We start from the raw sequence: 18,710 nt of genomic DNA, 5'->3' as shown, positions 1-18,710 counted from the left end.
GCTTTGCACTCCAGCTGGCCCTGTCTGCTTTGCAGCCTTTGAATGTGTTTCTGTGTGCTTGTGTGATGTCGCCCCATCCCCCTTGCGTGCGCTCACATGTGCACATGCAATTGTAGGTAGGCACAATTGTGTGTCTGTTTCCATTTATGGCTCTGTGCCAGTTGGATGTGTGACTAAATGGGAGAAGGGGGAAAGGGGGTGGAGTGGAACCAAAGGCTGGAGACATCTCTGACTTCCTACATTGCTAATTCTTTCGGTCCATTGTATGTGTGTGCGTGTGCTGCCAAACAGTGTGAAGGCACAGTCCGATGATCATTTAACTGAAATTAATAGTTTCCTCTTCATACTTCAATTATCTTGGCCTACTAATAAGCAGGGTATTTCAGGAATAGCAAAAGGAGGTGGGTTTTTTTGCTCAGCAGTGCATGTTAATTGCTCTGTTCTGTATGAAGTGATCCTTACTATATTTTCCAAAATGACTCTCCAAATCACTGAACCAGAATATTTTGGGTTATATATATATATATATATATATATATATATATATATATATGATACTTTGCATATATTCCTATTCCTTAATGAGAGTATGTTGGATTAGATGCAAGAGATGGGATTGTGCGTGCAGAAATTTAGGTTTCTGGCTGTGTGTGAGAGAGTGTGAAAGAAAGAAAGAAAGAAAGAAAGAAAGAAAGAAAGAAAGAAAGAAAGAAAGCCACTATAGTGGCTGTGGTGTGTAACGCAGTGGGAAAACTTGCTTAGGACAGATAGTTGTGTGGTGGGTGGTGAGCCTTCAACAGCTGTGAAATATGGGAGGGCTATGGCAGGTCTGACTATGCCTTTGAAAATCATTTAACTGAAATTATCATTTACTATTAACACACTTGGCTTTAACTATCCCAACCACTCAAGACTAGTGTATGTAAAAGTTGAGAAAGGAAGTTGATTTTTGACCATAAATGCATGCCCATTCTTCCAATCAGCATTAGTGTTAGTGACTTTGGTTCTTTAGAGTTATAATTATTCCAGACTAATGGTATGAGAGAGGCACTGGGAAGCTTGTTGTGTGTAGGTGTGAGCGTGACTGTAAAAGGGAGGGGAAGAACAGGTGTAAATTACAGAAGTGGCTGCACGTGTGTGTAAGTGTAGGAGGAGTAATAGCAGGTGTGTCTGAGTGCAAGTATCCCTTTCATCTAGATTAACAGTTTAGTCTTAAGGCTTTTCAAACAGGCTGTCTGCCATCCTCACAACCAGGGTGGATCTTCATACTAAAAGGCACCTTAACATTGGGAACAGAAATTCTGTTTGCATTGGTGCTCCTGTGATTCTTAGTTAAGGAAATGTTAATTCATAAAATATACACCTGGTCCTAAAGGTAGATTCTGGCGGTGAGTGGTTGTAAAACAGGTGTGGGCTGGGGCTTGACTGCCTGTGGGAGAGGAGCAACAGGCGAGCCTGTGCCTGTGAACGGCTAGGAAGGGTGTAAAGGGGGCGAGCTCCCCCCACGGTTCTCCCCACCCACCCCCTCCTTCCCATGCATGCCTCCATCCGCCTTACCTGCTTGCTGTACTTGCTGCTGGCTTGACAGCTGTACTCGGAGCAGTGGTCCGAGCCGATGGAGATGTTGTCCCCAGCGCCTACGAAGGTGTTGGCCGGGGGCAGTTCCTGGACGGCCTGGTGTTTTTTCCCGGCGGTGGGGGACTGCGGGTGCAGCTGCACCGTGGGCAAAGGCGAGCTGGATTTGTAATGCCTGGCCAGATCCGGGCTGCCGGGCCCGCCGTTGACGGAGCGGTAGCGGCTCATGCTGGGGCTGTCCCCGGACAGCTTCTCGTTGACGCCGTCGTAGCGCTGCCCATTGGGCTTGGAAGCCTCGACCGTGACGATGCTGCTGTAGAGGGGCTGCTTGCCTTGCTTCTTGCCTTTCTTGTCCTTCTTGGGCTTCTTGGCCTTGTCGTGCTGCTGCGGCGTGAAGAAGTCCTCGTGGTCTTTCTTGCCGGCCTCGTAGCCGCCGTGCTTGCCCTTGGAGCGGCAGTAGCGCGCCATGACGACCACCAGGATGAGCAGGACCACGGTCATGATGCCGGCCACCACGCCCACGACGATGCTGAGGCGCTGCTTGCTTAACTCGTAGCTGGGGTCGCCGGCGATGTCGTGCGCCAGCGGCGTGTGCAGGCTGCGCGCCACTTGGCTCTCCACGACGGTGGCGTTGGCCAGGCTCTCGTTGACGAAGACGTGCAGCAGCGCCGTGGTGGACTGCGGAGGCTGCCCGCTGTCGTTGACCTGCACCACCAGCCGGTGCAGGCCGTAGTGCTTGGGCGCCAGCTTGCCCACCAGAGACACGACGCCGCTCGACGGGTCGATCTCGAACAGCTTGAACGGGTTGCCGCCCACGATGCTATAGCTCAGCTCCGCGTTCTGGCCAGCGTCCGCGTCTTTGGCCTGCACCGTGGTCACCACGGAGCGCACGTTGCTGGACGGCGGCAGCACCGTGTAGGAGCTGTTGGCTGGAGACGTGACCACGGGCGCGTTGTCGTTCTCATCCATGACGAAGAGCGACACGGTGGCCGTGGCCGAGTGGGCCGGCTCTCCTCCGTCCACGGCCTTTACCTTGAAAGTGTAGCTGGTCTGCAGCTCGCGGTCGAACGAGACCGTCGAGTAGATGGTGCCCGTGTCGTTCTCGATGGAGAAGATGCCCGGCGCGCCTTGCGCTTGGTCCCCGGGCTGTATGGAGAGGCTGAGCTGCGCGTTGCGCCCCTTGTCGGCGTCCATCACTGTCACCATGCCCACTGGGCTGTTAGGCTGCAGGTTCTCCTTGACGTAAAAGGTGAACACGTCTTGCATGAAGCGCGGCTCGTTGTCGTTGCGGTCGGCCACGCGCACCACCACCGTGGTGGAGCCCTGCAGCGACGGGACCCCTTTGTCCCGGGCCGTCACCTGGAACTCGTAGGTGTCCCTCTGCTCGCGATCCAAAACGGCCTGGACGCGCACATCCCCGGAATCGGGGTCGATGGTGAAGAGGCCTCCGGGAGACTCGGCAGAGAGCGGGGAAGGCTCCAAGGAATAGGCAATCTCGGCGTTCTTGCCACTGTCGGCATCCGTGGCTATCACCGTGGCCACGCGCTCTCCGGGAGCGTTGTTCTCCGGGAAGGATACCTCCAGCACGGCCTGGCTGAAAACGGGCGGGTTGTCGTTGGTGTCCCCGACGCGCACCAGCAGGGAGTTGTTGCTGGACAGGCTGGGGCTGCCCGAGTCCACGGCCACGATGACCACGTTGTAGTCTCGCACGGCCTCATAGTCCAGAGGCGCCGAGGTGTGCAGGAAATACTTGCGCTTGTTCTGGGGCTCCCCTTCACCCTCGCTGGCCGGCTTGAGCTGGAAAGGCACGTCGCCCACCACGGTGCAGGTCACCACGCCGTTCTCGCCCTGATCCCGGTCGGACACTTGCACCAGGGCGATGGGGGTGTCCACCAGGACGTCTTCGGCCACGCTGGCCACGCCGTCGCGCAGCGGGATGCGCCCGATCTTACGGATGTCGATGGTGGGCACGTTGTCGTTCTCGTCGCGGATGTTGAGCACCACCGTGGCCTTGTCCGTCTTGGGGGGCTGCCCGCGGTCCCTGGCCATGACGGTGAAGCGGAGCTGGTTCACTTCCTCGCGGTCGATGCGGTGCAGCACGCTGAGCCAGCCCGACGACTCGTCGAGGCGCAGCAGGCGGCGCACGGACTCGGTGGCTGCCCCGAAGACGTACTCGATCTGGCCGTTCACCCCGACGTCGGAGTCCGCCGCCCTCAGCTGCAGGATCGGGGTGCCGGGGCTGCTGTTCTCAGCCAGGTCGGCCTCGTAGACGCTCTTCTCGAAGCGGGGGCTGTTGTCGTTCACGTCGGTGATAAGCACTCTCAAGATGGCCTGCGAGGAGCGCGCCGGATCTCCGCCGTCGCGCACCCGCAGAGTCAGCTCGTAGGAGTCCCGCTGCTCCCGATCCAGCGCCCCTTTGACGATCAACTGGGGCTGCTTCTCGCCATCGGGGGTGTCCGCCACCTGCAGCTCAAACACGCTGCTCCGGGCCCCGCCGTCGGCCTCTTGCCTCCTCTTGCCGCCCCCGGGGTAGAGGGCGCTGTCGGAGGTGGAGGAAGCCGAACTCCCCCCGCCCCGTCGGCCCCCGTCGGGCTCTTGGAGCAGCTCGTAGCGCTCGATGCCGTTGCGCCCGAAGTCCCTGTCGGTGGCAGTGGGCAGCAGGTAGAGGGTGCCCACGGGGCGGTTCTCCTCGACGGTGAGGGTGAGCACGGGGGAGGGGAAGGTAGGGGTGTTGTCGTTGATGTCCAGGATGATGACCCGGCCTTCGAAGAGGTCCACCCAGCTCTGCGACGGGCCGATCACGGACACCTCGAAATCCAAGAAGCACTCGTTCTCGTCGAAAATCATCTGGCACTGCGGCAGCTTCTCGCGGTCGATGCGCCTCTCGGTGGTGCTCAACTCGCCCGTCATGTTGTCGATCTTCAGGTAGTCGGAGCCGGACTCCAGGCTGAACGTCACCTCGCCCGAGCCCGTCACGATGCCCAGGTCCGAAGCCACGTTGCCTATGCGGATGTCGGCAGGTCCTTCCTCGGCCAGCCGGTATCTCAGCACTTGCTTAGCCGCCGCCAGGCTGACCCAAAGCGGAGGCGGCAGCAAGAGCAAGAAGCAGCAGCAGCAGTAGCAGCACTGCACAAAGCCCAGGAGCGTCCGCATCTTCCACATCTTCTTGAGCACCCAATGAAAGACCCCACCACCACCACCTTCCTCTGCCCACCCGTGCCAATAAACGCCCCCCTTGGCAAGCCAACAAGAAGATGCCTCGGCGTTTGGCAGGGGGTGGGGGGTGGAGGGAAGGATGGAGGTGATGAGGGTGGTGATCAATTATAAAATCCTCCTGCTTCTGCAGAAAACTTCGGGTCTCATCCCATCTGGCGCAAAAAAAAAAAGGGTGAAGGGGAGGAGGAGGGAGGGGATCTGGGGTTGGCTGGCGGCTCTTCCCCACCTCTCGTTCCCCCCTTCCTTTTGCAGTTGCTCTATACTCACAGTTCACCGGGCAAGTGTATTTTGCTTTTTTAAAGATTCATCTCGGCAGATAGGATGAAGGGGGGGGGGGAGTTCCGCCTCTTCCTCCTCCTTCTCCTCCACCCCCTCCGATGGCACTGTAATCACTTTGCAAGGTTTGCAAGAAAAGCAAGAGCAGCAGCAGCAGCAGCAGCGAGGGATTTGATGCAACCAACCCCTCCCCCACCGCCTTCTTTTTTACTCCAGTCCAGTTCAATTCGCACTCTTTCCTCTCTGCCTGCTTGCCTGCCTGCCTCTTCCTAGCCGTTTGCCACCGCCGTGGAATTAGCTCTTCTGTTTCTCTCTCCCCCCTCCACTCCGCATACACACGCCGACGAAGGGGTGGGAGGGCGGGTGGAATGTAAATTGCTTCATTCAGAGAGCGCTGGTGTCCGGCGGAAAGGAAAAAGACAAGGCATCCTCCAAATCCTCTTAGCTAAAGATGGAATGGGGGAAGAGTAAAAATAGCCCCAAAATAAAGAGGGGGGAAAAAATATGCCCAGTCTCCAGTGATGCGACAGCTGTATAGATATTTGGGAGGATTGCTTCGTCTGCCTTGTATTACAGATCAGTTCTCAAGAAATCCCCTTTGGTTGTCAGGATAGCGCCTAAATCCATCTTTAAGAGATCGCCTCCAATGTTCAGGTCCTTCTAGAGAGAGGAGAGTTCTTCTTCAATATACTGTATATTTTTTTTAAAAAAAAAAAAACTCTGCGCAAGGTCATTGGTCACAAAGCAACATGGTACAAAAATCTGCAGGAGATGTTCGTCCGGAATGCAACAAGGATGGAGGGGGAATGCACATAGATAGATCTCTTTCTCTTTTCTCCCCCCGTCTCGCGAGCGCGCGCGCGCACACACACACACACGATACAACAGTCCCAAGTTTGTTTTTTGCATCCGCAGTTGGTGTGCGTGTGCGTCTTACCTGCATTTACACTGCATGTGTTAGAGCAATCGGAGGCTGCAGCACTAGGGAGAGCGATTCACAAATGAGATTGCAGTCTCTCGCTCGCTCCCTTGCTTCTTTCTTGCCGTCCCAATGCAGCGAAAGCAGCGCTGAACTTCATCCCCCTTTTCCTCCCCAGTTCAAAGGTGAGCACAAAGGTTGGCTGCTGGCTGTGTGTGTGTGTGTGTGTGTGTGTGTGTGTGTGTGTACCCGAAGGCGATTATTCTAAGGCTCCCCCCTCGTGGATATATACCCGAGGCAGAAGGGGGTGGGAAAAGGGAAGAGATGTAACTGGATCTTCTTCCCACGTGAATTACCACCGCCGATTCGGAATTACATCCATCGCTGCGGAATGAGGGGGGGGGGAGGGAGAGAAAGAAGGGAGATCTCTTAAAAATAAAATAAAAAAACACCAATCCCAAAATAAATGTCCAAATGCAGCGCTGGAGAAGGATTGCTTTTAATCGAAGCAGAGTCCGGGTTGCAAACGAGAGACGATCCGAGTCAGTAGTTTCCCTGGACCGCCACTCCGGGCGAGATCTGCAATTGTGCTTGTTTGTAAAGCCCCCTTTTCCTGGCTCGTCTCGCTCAAGTGCGGCTGCTTGGTGCAGGGAAGCTCGCTCGGCTCTTTCCTCCCTCTGACAGACACACACACACACGCGGCGAGCGTGACGCTTCCCGGGAAAGGGAGGAAGGAGGGAAAGAAAGGGGGAGAAAAGCAGCGGAGCATCAAGTTTTGCCCGAAGTGGCTGGGAAGCTGCTGGGAAGCCTCTCTCGGTGACTCTGCCCTATTGCTGCTGCTGCTGCAGAGCCGCCTGTGCACTGTAGGCTGAGAGCGAGAGGCAGGCAGAGAAAGCGAGAGAGAGAGAATGGGGAGGAGTTGGGAGCCGCCGCCGAGCGCTGCACTCCAGAAAAGCCCAGCATTTACCCTCTGCCGTTGCTGCTGCTGGCAAGTGGGCAAGCGGCCTCCCGCAGCCAGATCCCTCGATCCCTCGATCCCCCGAGGTGGCCCGACCGGACCTTGCCGTGCCACCTCCCGACACGTATTCGGGGGAACAGTCCTTTCCTGGGTGCTTAAAGGAGCTTGAAAAGCATCCTCCCCGCTTTCTGGGTTGTCAGCGTCGCTCTTCACTCTCCCACGTTCCTAACTTTGGGGGGGGGGTGGAAAGGGAAAGCTCTTGGGGTCGGGGAAGGAGCGGCGTGGTGAGATCACGTGGATCCGAGAGTAGTCGGCTTCGGGTGCTTTTTTTTAAACTTTTCGCTGTGTGGATTTGTGGAGGTTTTTTTTGGGGGGGGGGCTATTACAGAGGCAAGCAGATGACGAGGCTGCGGCGACTAGGGCGAGATCAGGGAGAGGGATTTCGAGCCCCTCTCCCCACAGGGATCCTCCCGAGATTATCACCCCCACATTTCTAAGACTGAATCTCTCCCTTCTCTCTCTCTCTCTCTCTGTGAGGCGCCGAGACTGCGGTGTGTGGGGGGGGGGGACGTGTGTGCGAGAGAGAGCTCGGAGTTGGCAACGTGAGGAGAGCGCTTGTTTCTGACACACCGCAAAATGTAGCCGCGTCGTGAGGGGAGCCAACTTTCGCGCCAATTTCTCGCGGCGACCCGCCGCCTCGCCTCCTTTCTCCTTCTCGCGACTTTGGCGGGCTTAATCGCCCGCGGCATTTGCTGGCCTCCGCTCTTTTCTGAGGGGCGACCGGCGCCGCCCGCTCGCGCGCCTCCTCCTCCTCCTCCTCCTCCCGCCTTTTCTTCCTCAGTTACTCGGCCTCCTCCTCCTCCTCCTCTCCACTCCGGCGGAGGGAGGGAGGGAGGAGAGGCGGGGAGGAGACCCCGAGGCATCTGGGCTGGGCCCAGGGCCCGCGCGGGGAGGGCACACGGGGTGCGGAATGGCAAGGGCAGCAGCCGGAGGAAGAGAAAGCTGTTCCTCGCTCGCTTCTGAGGGGAGCCGCGCACGTCTTTTGGACGCCGCGCGGCGAGGGCGGCGAGAGGCTTCCTTTCTGCGGGTGACTCAGCTCCCTCACAAAAGGAAGGAGCGCGAGGAGGTTTTCTGGGAAGGAACGTGTGGCGCGCGAGAGCGGGGAACGGGAGAGCCGCTTTGGAAAGAGAGACAGCGGCGGGCTGGAGGCTCCCGCCGCCGCCGCCGCCGCCGCCGCTATGTCTGACTCAGACATGATTCCGCGCTTCCTCTGAGGCGAGAGGGGGCTCCCCTCCTTTTGGCGCGCGACTGGCGCGGCGGCAACAGCTGCGGGCGCTCGAGCTCGCTCGCGCCCTCGCTGGTTGGCCGGCGAGCCTCCCAAGCCCCGCCTCCGTGGACCCCGCCGGAGACCCTGGGTTTGTCAGATCTGCAGCATCAGCGAGAAAAGAGGCGACTTGGCGCAGACTCAGTGCGCCTCGCCGCAGTCCCGGCGTGTGGGGGGGGGGAGGAGGGAGGGGGAGGAAAGAGGGAGGCGGGCAGCTCCGGCAGCTTCTCAGCGGGTTAAGTGGGATTAATACCAAATCTCCGCTTTATTTGCCAAGCAACTTGACTTTGTCAAAAACCTCTCTCTCTGCCTCCGCCTTCCCCTCCGCCCCTCTTCGGGGCTGGGGCGCGCCCGCGCCGTCTTGGGAGGCAGCGACGACTCTTGCCCCTGCGGGAGCTCCAGGCGTGCCAGCAGCGATCCCCAAGAACCAGGCAGCCCTGCCAGAGAGTGCGCTACGATTACATTGCGTTGCATTGTATTGCACTACAATCCATTGCATTGCATTGCATTGCAAACCATTGCACTGCGTTTCCCCCCGGGGCTTCCTTTAGAAAACAGACAGGTAAATAAGTCGACCCGTGGAAATCAAGCCATTCTGCGTTGCATTTTAATTATGTTTATTTCCCCCTTTTTTTAAACCCCTCCGAAACTTGCAATGCGCTTAACGCGGGAGACCAAGCACAATCGGAACCTGCCCTGGCACGGGTCTTGCAAGAAGGCTGGCTCGCTAGCTGGCGACGCGAGGTCCCTCGAAATCGATGGCGAACCGGGATCGGTTCTTGCTTCGGCCAGGCGCGCTGCTTGGTGCACACTGCGGTCTCATGGGCGGGGAACGCGCTCCGTCCCTGTCCAAAGGAACAGCGTTTCCCTTTCCAGTTGAAGCCTCGCTCGCATTGCAACGGTTTTCTCTCTCTCTGCTCCCCACCCGCCGCCGGCTCTCTCGTCTGCTCTTTCCTACAGCCTGGTCAGCTTCCGCATCCTTTCTTCGGCCGACTGTACGCGATCTCCCCAGCGTTTGCAGGCTCCCCCCATCCTTCCAAGTATTCCCACTACCCCTCTCTCCTATTTCAGCGTATTCCCGTTTTTGCAGACTATTTCCAGGAAACCTCTCCACTCTCCCTCCCTGCCTCCAGTCTTCCCCATCCCACAATTCCTCTCTTGCAGTGCATCCACCTCGCTCTCCTCCTCCCCTTGGCAAATATCTGTTTCGCACACATTCAGTCTCTCTCTCCCCCCCTCCTTGTCCCCAATTCTCTTCTCTGGGACAGCTCTTCGCCTCCTGTCCCTCTCCGTCCGCTCTGCAATGCCTTCCTTGCGCAGGAGCGCAGCAAGCTCCTTCTCGCGGGGTTGTTGACGCATCTGTCGGGGAGCACCAGGGACAGCGGGTCACCCGCTCCTCTCCTTCCTCTGCCAGGCAAGATTGCGGGAAGGCGGCGTGGGAAACGGGCACCGCGGACGCGCTGCTTTTGCGCCACGTGCCTGGGCTTACGTATCGCTGGAGTAGGGGGAAAGGAGAGGCAGGAGACCCGGGTACGCGCGATCTCTCTCCGGATCGTGCGGTGATCGCCTCCCTGTTGAGCTTGGGAAAGGCTCTCCGCGCTCATTGCAGTGCTCCGTGTGAGCCCCGGTTCCTTGGGCGCTTTAGGAATCCAAACGGGGGAGCTCGTAGCGCAGAGAATAGCGACTATCTGGCATGCTCAAGAATATCAATGGGGCTAGCTGAGGCCCCCAGATTTTACGCTAAGTGCGGGATTCCCACGGCGAGGTGATGGGTCTCATGTTCATGTGTCCTCGTCTCTTCCTTTCCTTTAACTTCCTGGCAACCCTCGGTAATGTTTCCTCATCGGGTAGTTCCTGAGTTTTGCAGCCGACATACCTTTCCATCGGAGATGGTGGAAATGGTAGGCTGATTTATTTACAGTGCCAGGCCTCTGCAGGTCTACTCAGAGGTAAGCCCCGATGCAGTCAATGGTATATACTCCCAAGTAAGCGTGCAAGGTAAGCAGCCTAACTGATGCAATTTCCCATCTTCTCCTCCTACACTAGATGGAGCGAGACGTCTCCATAAGTGTCCCCAAGGTTTTTTAAATATATATATACTATATTCATATTAGGCTCTAAAATTTGAGAAGGAAAAACAGATCCGGGGGAATACGCGCGCGCGCACACACATCCTTACACCTGCAAAGATGTCGAGGTTTGGGGCTTTTTTTCCGGCGAGGGGAGGGAGGGTGAGGGGGACATTTTTAAAGCCACTATTCCCGCGGCGACATACACAGGTAGATCAGATTCTCCAAGCAGGATTTCGGAAGGGGTCACGTGGATTACGATAATACTGTAAGGAAAAGGTTAAATGCAGTGTGAACACGATAGTCGATCATTTGCTTTTGCTTGTGTGTGTGTGTGTGTTGCGGGGTGGTGGAAAGAAGTAGCGAATAGTTTAAGCGGTTTGACGGCATGGAGAAATCTAACTCGACAACTCCACCAAGGGACAAACGCGGGAAATGACACCAGAAGCAGCACCAGATCTGATGACCTTTTCATCCGTTAAAAGCATCCTGCTGGGTTTTTGCGCTTGTGTGGCTTGATCGCCCTGGCTGCTCTCTTTCTGAGACTGTTCACCCCCCCTCAAAAAAAATCCCCCCTCCACTTTAAGTTTTAGACGAAATAGATTAATCACTGTGTATTTACAGCAAAGGGCTTAGGAGAAGTCTGCCCTCCATGCACACACACACAGTTCATTGGAACAAGGCTTGATATACAGTCACAATTATTAAGGCAAGGTGGGGAGAAGTATTCATCCCATAGCAATACAGTGGTACCTCTAGTTATGAACTTAATTCATTCCAGAGCTCCGTTCTTAACCTGAAACGGTTCTTAACTAGGGGTGTGCTTTCGCTAATGGGGCCACGGATACATTACTTCATCTGAAGAGTCTAAATAAGGAAATGACAGACTTCCTTTTGATCACTAAGAGCCTCTCACTTTGGTGGTGATTTAGCTGAGTTTGAGCAGAGCAGGTCAGCTTAAAATTTGAAGGATATTCTTAGAGCCTCTTTTCAGTGCCCAGAATTTGTGAAGTAGGAAAGTGCATGTTTTCCCCTTCCTATTGTGTAAGATGCCCCCCACAATTGGTAAAAGGGCTTTTCACATAATCGGGTGCAGCCCAGAAATGAATTTATACCTTCCTTCCAAAAATGTTGCCCCCCCCCCCTATTCTGTAAAACTAATGTTGTTGTACTTTAAGCAATATACAGAAAAAAATGCCCCTGTACTGAATTTCATGTCAAAAAGTGTCTTCACATTCTCTATTTTTGTGTAGCAGGCTCCTGCTTTAAGTAACAATACAGCAGATCAAAGAAAAAAAGTGAAGCAGCCCAATTTAAAAAGCAGAGGCCTTCTTTAAAATTAGATAAGTTTTCCTCCTCAAGCTTTTTTTTCTTTAAGATGAATAAATTGATTGATAAATAAATAAAAGTTGCTGCTTGATTGTCAGAACTGAGTATCACAGTTAGACTATGTACATGGTTAATTAAGGTTTTACATCTGTAGGGCAACATTTGAACTTGTCTCATTAAAAGGAATAAAGTGGATGTTGCATCCACAGATGATCTGATTGCCCTTTCCAATTCTTCAGTTTATGGAGAGTTCTCAGGCACCCAGAGCAAAACGAAAGACATGGGCATATGGATTTGAGGCTGGCATCCTGTAGTGCGCACACTTGGGAGTAAGTTCAACTGAACACAAACAGCGTTTATAAGACTAAGCTGTGCATTATTCTCAGCAGCCTTGTGAGAGTTTCTGTTGCAATATTTTGCAAACAAAAATATTTTTGGTCTGTGCAAATTTGAAGATTTTTTCCCTTCAGGATAAATGTACCCAATTGTTATATTAATGACATATTTAAAATGTGGGGCAAGCAGCTTTTAATCAGCAAGTTACATTTATGAAAAGGGATAGTTCTGATAGCAGCTATGTACATCCAGGATCTGGGTAATCACCAAATGATAACCTAATACAGACAGTGTGTCTATCTGTTAAACGGTTCAGAGAAACTCTTAAGATGCCAAACCTCCATTTCTGTTTAAAAGTTGTCATACCAAAGTGTTAAATAGGCTTATAATTTCCTAAGGAAAGCCATAAACCCACCTAATGGTTTGCTTTGTAGACCCCTCTTTTAGTATTATTTTTAAAAGATGCATCCTCCAATCCTGTTTTGTGTACAGGAAATACTTTCCAGAAACGTGGTCCAGGATCAAAGAGTTCTATTTCTGAACAGTGCATGGTGGCTTAGTCACTTCAGTAATAACAGTATGCTGAGAACTTGTGCCCCCACCCCACCCCCAAATACCTGCTTGCTGTCACATCTTTCCCTTCAGCACTTATTCTGTCTCATTTATTTCTATATACCTTATTGAGTGAACCCCTTACTTTGTATTTCCAACAGACTCAAAGCCTAAACCCCATAGGACATATATTCTTTTCTGTACCTCCCCATCCCTCTCCTCTTCCTTCCTCCCCTGCCTCTCAGTTGCCTGTACTGTTATAATTAAACCAGATTTCCTCATCCTACCCTCCCTTCTCCTTCATCTTTCTCCAATGCTTTTCTCAGTATATATTTTAGATTGAGTGTTCCTTTGGGCAGGGACCTACCTGTGCTGTTTTGTTCTGCCTTTGGAACTCTGTAAGCTACATGGACTAGATTACAAACTTCATCTTTTCCTGAGAGCATCTGCTTGTTGTTTTTGCTTCTCCCTTCTCTCCTGTGGGAGGCTCCAGAAAAATACAGGAACAGAGGTTTTCTGCATGCTGTTCACACGTGTTTAGTGCAGGTATTTGTGTAAAATGAATGTGCGTGGACAAGCACACCATAATTTGTAATTTTCTTTTTTGGTGTGCACATTTGTCCAGGCATAGATAGCACTTGCTTGCATTTTCCTCCATCTCGGAATGAAATCTGAGCTAGCTGTCATCCCTGGCTCCTTTCCTCCCTGCTATCCCAGGTTGTAGTAATGGCACTTCCTCGGGTATTAGGAGCCTGGAAAACAAAGTTTTTCAAGGTGATGGAGTTCACATAATCTCCCAGGAATCACAATGCTCAGGGTGTTGGAGTGGCAATATTTGAAACACCAGTGAGTGATAGAGGAAGATTTGCACCATTTCTTAATTTGAAACTTGCAGAGCTTCAAAGCCTAGGTTTATATAAATTATGGCAGAGACTCTTCTTACCTATTAGCCCACTGTGACCCCCCCCTTCATGTTGTCCAAAGCTTTAGAAGAAATTTCCAGTTTCTCTTGTTGTATTCCAATGCTTTTAGTTTGTTTTTGTTCATATACATGCATAACCCAGCAACAAACAAAGCACACAAGAGTCACCCTTCTCAAACTCCCATAAAGCCAATAAGAAGGAAAGCCAGACACTGTGTTAAGCAAACTATGTTTGACTTCTGTTCCCATTTCATTTTGCAGGCAAAGGAGGTTGGAGGCTCTCTGTTTAATGTCACCTGACCCTGACTTGATTCTGCTTTTGCTGACGGTTCCTCTATCGTTTGAAAGATAGAATGAAATCATTTTTGCCTTGTAAATGCAGATGACACTAGTAGTTCTTACTGAAATTATTATCATTATTATTTATTGAATTTCTATACCGCCCTATACCTGGGGGTCTCAGGGCTGTTCACAGAATAAAATCAAGATATAAAACCACAAAATACATAATAAAAATAAAAGCAACAAACCAGTAGCCCCCCCTTTGCTTTCATTCAGAATTCCTGCAGAGATTCCCAATTCAGTCATTGGGATAATATGAGGCCAGTGGCGTAGCGTGGGTTATCAGCACCCGGGGCAAGGCAAGTAATTTGCGCCCCCTAACCCATGGATTTGCGCCCCCTAACCCGTGGATTTCCCTAACCCCCAGATGTTGCGCCCGGTGCGGCCGGCCCCCCCTGCACCCCCCACGCTACGCCACTGTATGAGGCCTGTTGGCATGAAACCAGCACATCATCCCCAGCTACCACACAAAGATACCCTGTTTTTATTCAGCCATGATTGTATATGGAAATTGATTCTGCACCTGAGGCTTGTGCAAGTAGACTGCATTTGGAGAGAATAGCTTCCCATAAGGACGGCTTGCTGGTTCCACAGCATGAGCTGGATTTGCACATCTGAACTTACCTCCCGAGGAGTTTTTGGCTTCACTTGCAATTTTGAAATGGCAACTTTACTCATAACAACCTTTTGAGGTTGGTTAGTCCAAGAGAGAAAGCCCATATCCTTCCTTTGCTTGACCATATCCTTCCTTTGAATTTCCTGACTAAGGAAATACGTGAACCTGGATTTCTTAAATCCATTTCAAGTCAGTACATACCATATTTAATATATTTCTGGCTAAGGGACGAGCAGTTCACAATGCAGTCGACTAAATGAAGTCTACGTATAAATATGTCTCCAGTTAAATAATTTATTTATTCTCTTAATTAAAAACAAATGATCTTGCATCTGCATCCGCATTAAGTGTGTGCCCAATGGACTTCACAGAGCTCAAATTGGACGCTTTCTATTGCTTCTCTGTGATTTGCTGCAAAACCTTGAGCAGTGATATGGATCCTCAATATATGGTACTCCTAAAGTTACATAGGGGGTCATTTGGAACAGAGTAACAGTGAGTAGGGAAGGAGTTCAGTACTCCTTGCCTCCCATACTGTTTCTCTGCTCTGAATCCCCCCCTCTGCCAAAATGCCTTTGATTTTTGGGAAGAAAGCACTGGGGCAAAGTTATTAATGCTACCTCTTAACTAACAGGTTGCTTCCGCTGGAGGTCATTGCACCGTCTATTACATGTGGATGCACCTGATAGCAATATTGTTGTGCTCTAAGCTACAATGGATTCAGCATACAAAATTATTTATTAGAAAGTTTTCAACTGTCTTCTCTTGCTTTCGCTCTTTACAAATATTATTTGATTTCCCTTTTCAGGAATAGTTACTGCTCTTTTGTAAAATGAAAACAAAAGAGCAATATAGCAAAATGTAAGCCTACATACCTTATTGAAAATTAAGAAAGTAAACATGGCAACAGAGGAAAGCAAATTAGAATAATGTATATATATCTGGTGACTTCTACTTCAGTGTATCTGAAGAAGTGTGCATGTACACAAAAGCTTATACCAGAACAAACTGAACTGGTCTATAAGGTGTTACTGGACAATTTTTTATTTTTCATTTTGACTGTGTCAGACCAACACGGCTACCTACCTGAATCTAAAATAAAGCAGATTTGTTAATTGCTTATCCGACAGTGTCATTTGTTCTGTTCTGCACTGATCAAAACTACTGTGTATAATACGATTCTGTATTTGGTTTCCCTAATCACATGGGAGCAGACATATTAGATCATTAATTGCTAGATTGTTTCATCATTTGCCACACAAGAAATAAGAAGATTTAATGCTATTTTGAAGGCAGCGGTGAAAGCAATGACATGCTACCTGATGCCGTTTGGACAAGCAAATGTCTAAGGAAATAAGTCGGTATATGTAGCAGCATCTAGACTGGGACTCATTTATTTGCAGGTCACTTCCCCACATAAAGAATCATGCTCAAAGTGGCTTGCAACAAAGAAACAGGGATGCATTTAAAACAAACACTACAAAAACAATTTAATGATTGCAAAGAAAGATAACAACATCATAACAATTTCATAATAATATAGCAAAACAACAATATAATAACATACAAGAAACCACATTTCAACATTATAAATATAGCAAGAATATATAAACAACTTGCAGCATCCAGTCACAAAAATAGCAGGGAAATTTCACATCTTAGTCCTAGAAGCACCCCTGTCTTGATATTTCTTGTATTCCCTCTCCTGCAGCAGCTTCTTATAAGGCTTTCCAAGGGCAGTTTTAATACCTTAAAGACTATGAAGGTATTGCTATTAAGGTAAGATGGGGCATATGCAGGAGAAATGATTCTGAGGAGATAAGGAAGGTATTTGTAGAATTTGTACTGTTAAAATGGAAAGGGGTCAAACCACCGCAAGAGGTGTTGAAATTTTGGAAGATTGGATAGTTCTTCTTCTTCTTTGATCACTCCTAGCTGAGTAAGATTGTCTTCCATGAACATGGTCTTAACAGTGTGTCCGTAAGTGACTGTGGAGGCCGATTCTGGATCCACACATCCTTCCACAGTGGGGACATAGGTTTCCGAGCAGGAGTTGATCATGGTGAGGGTTTGCCAAGTGTGAATAAACAATTAATCGTCTGCTATCTGCAATATGATGTACAGGTTTTCCCAACTAGGTTGAGGGAAATGTGAATGTCCAGAGAGGATCACAGAACTGTAGAGATGGAAGGGACCATGGCAGTCCTCTAGTCCAATCCCATGCAATGCAGAAATCCTTTGCTCCATGTGGCCTTGAACCCAAGACCCTGAGATTAAGAACTCACGCTCTACCGACTGAGCAGTCCCGACCATGCCTTTTTCTCAGTCACATCAGACTCTACCCTGAAACCCATAGCTTAGAACATTTTTTTCCACTGCACAGTACCCCCCCCCCAGCTGTTTACTTCCCTGGGTTCCTAAGCAACACTTGTGTCTGCACAATAACAATAAGATGAGAGAAGATGCAGGCAGCAACAAAATGCTGTTCTAAGCAGGCACCTTGTTTTGGTGGTGAACCTACCTGTGTTACTGCACTTCAGAAGGCATTAAAGTGGGTCAAAACATCAGCTGATGTTTTGAAACAGGTCTGGTAAGAGTTCTGTCTGCAAAATGCAAGCACAAAACACCAATTAGATATACTCTAAGAGAGAGAGAGAGAGAGAGAGAGAGAGAGAGAATTGAATAGAATGATGTCAATGAGCCTGTCGAGTCGTTTATGAAACTCATACTCTTTAGGGTGGATTGAATCACTGCAAGAATAAGTTACTCTGGCAATGCATAGTTGCACTCCGCAAGACACTGTAGTCTGTTCAGTCAGACAGGTTCTAAATCAAGTGGGTATGGGAGAGAGAAGCCTACAGGAAAAAGGGGCTGGCAGAAGGGAAGCAAATAACTCATTTTAGGGAGGATCGGTTGGTGGATTTCTTTGGGCTACCAGCAGATTTCATTTGGGAGCACATACTGGGTAATAAAGGAAAATGGAAGAAAAACAAAATGTGATACAGTTCCTGAATTGCTTTTACATCTATCTATTTTGTATACACTCTGCCAAGACCTTTTTAAGCAAGCAGGTTTAAATACAGTGAGACATAGAAGTTACAATGTGGTAAAGTTGTGTATATTCAAGACTGTTTCCTGAGCACTCAAAAACTGCAATTTCACTGACATGCAAGAGCATAGAGACACCATGGGCTTCAAAATCCTGCTTGCATGCACAAGCCCTAATGAAATAAATGGGTGTTTTGGCTTAGTATAGAAGTTTGTGCATCAGAGCTGTAGTCAGATTGCTAGTTCAAACATACATTCACATCTCTTGGTTTCACTACATTCAATTATCTAACACAGATAACTGTTGGATGAATGTGATGGCCCATTCACACAGAGATTTCAATGGATGTTTCAGACATCAAATGGTGACAATTGTGGGTCAACCAGTCCTTGATGAATGGCAATTAAGGCTGCAGTTGTATGCAATTGCATTTGGGAACAAGGCTCACTTAAGTCACAGGACTTGCTTCTATGTAAACCTGCAGAGGACTGGGCTGCATGTGTATGAATTTACTACCGGGGAGGGGGGGGCGTGGATTGTGAATAAGGTTTGTTTGTTTGCTTGCTTGCTTATTCATATTATAGTAGCAGCCTAACAGGGAGCATGCCAAATAGATCACATCATACCTGTGCTAAAACAGCTCTCCGGGCTCACAGTAAGTTTATAAACTCTATTCAAGGTACTGATATCAACCTTTAAACCTCTACACAGTGTAGGACCCATAATATTTGTTGGACCTCCTTCTGCTGTATTAATCTACTCAATCCACTGAGATCATCACCAGATATCTTCTTCTAGATGCAATCATCACTCATTCCACTGTGATGTCCCTTACATCTAAAGGTTGTAGCTGGGATGAAAACCTTAGTGGTGGTTTGTTGCCCTTGGAATGCCCTTCTTGGTATGTCTGCCCTTTTTACTGTCCTTTAGGCACCAGATGATAACTGCAGATGGTGACAGCAGTCATGAAATTAAAAGACACCTGCTTCTTGGGAGAAAAGCAATGACAAACCTAGACAGCATCTTAAAAAGCAGAGACATCACCTTGGCAAGAAAGGTCCGTATAGATAAAGCTATGGTTTTTCCAGAAGTGATGTATGGAAGTGAGAGCTGGATCATAAAGAAGGCTGATCGCCGAAGAATTGATGCTTTTGAATTCTGGTGCTGGAGGAGACTCTTGAGAGTCCCATGGACTGCAAGAAGATCAAACCTATCCATTCTGAAGGA

The 18,710-nt window shown here is 50.2% G+C and overlaps 1 protein-coding gene and 1 long non-coding RNA gene across 7 annotated transcripts in view; one reads left to right on the top strand and one right to left on the bottom strand.

Moving 5' to 3' along the window:
• The window catches only part of PCDH7 (protocadherin 7), a 417,383-nt gene extending 412,508 nt beyond the window's left edge, over positions 1-4,875 (bottom strand). For all 6 annotated transcript variants that reach the window (XM_081875647.1, XM_081875648.1, XM_081875649.1 and 3 more), the window contains exon 1: positions 1,558-4,875. In XM_081875647.1, the coding sequence (XP_081731773.1) occupies positions 1,558-4,737 (3,180 nt within the window). In that variant the 5' untranslated portion in view covers positions 4,738-4,875. The remainder of the gene's footprint in view (positions 1-1,557) is intronic.
• A 6,554-nt stretch (positions 4,876-11,429) lies between these two features.
• Positions 11,430-15,284, top strand: LOC309349707. The gene is made up of 2 exons (XR_014160115.1): positions 11,430-14,078; positions 14,245-15,284. It is a non-coding gene; the product is annotated as an uncharacterized lncRNA (long non-coding RNA).
• The last annotated feature ends 3,426 nt before the right edge of the window (positions 15,285-18,710 follow it).

Source organism: Podarcis erhardii (genome assembly GCF_964252035.2).
Source record: "Podarcis erhardii genome assembly, chromosome: 9".
In the NCBI taxonomy this organism is placed as follows: Eukaryota; Metazoa; Chordata; class Lepidosauria; order Squamata; family Lacertidae; genus Podarcis; species Podarcis erhardii.
The sequence above is the reverse complement of the archived record's forward strand: the minus strand, read 5'-3'. Positions and strand labels throughout refer to the sequence as shown.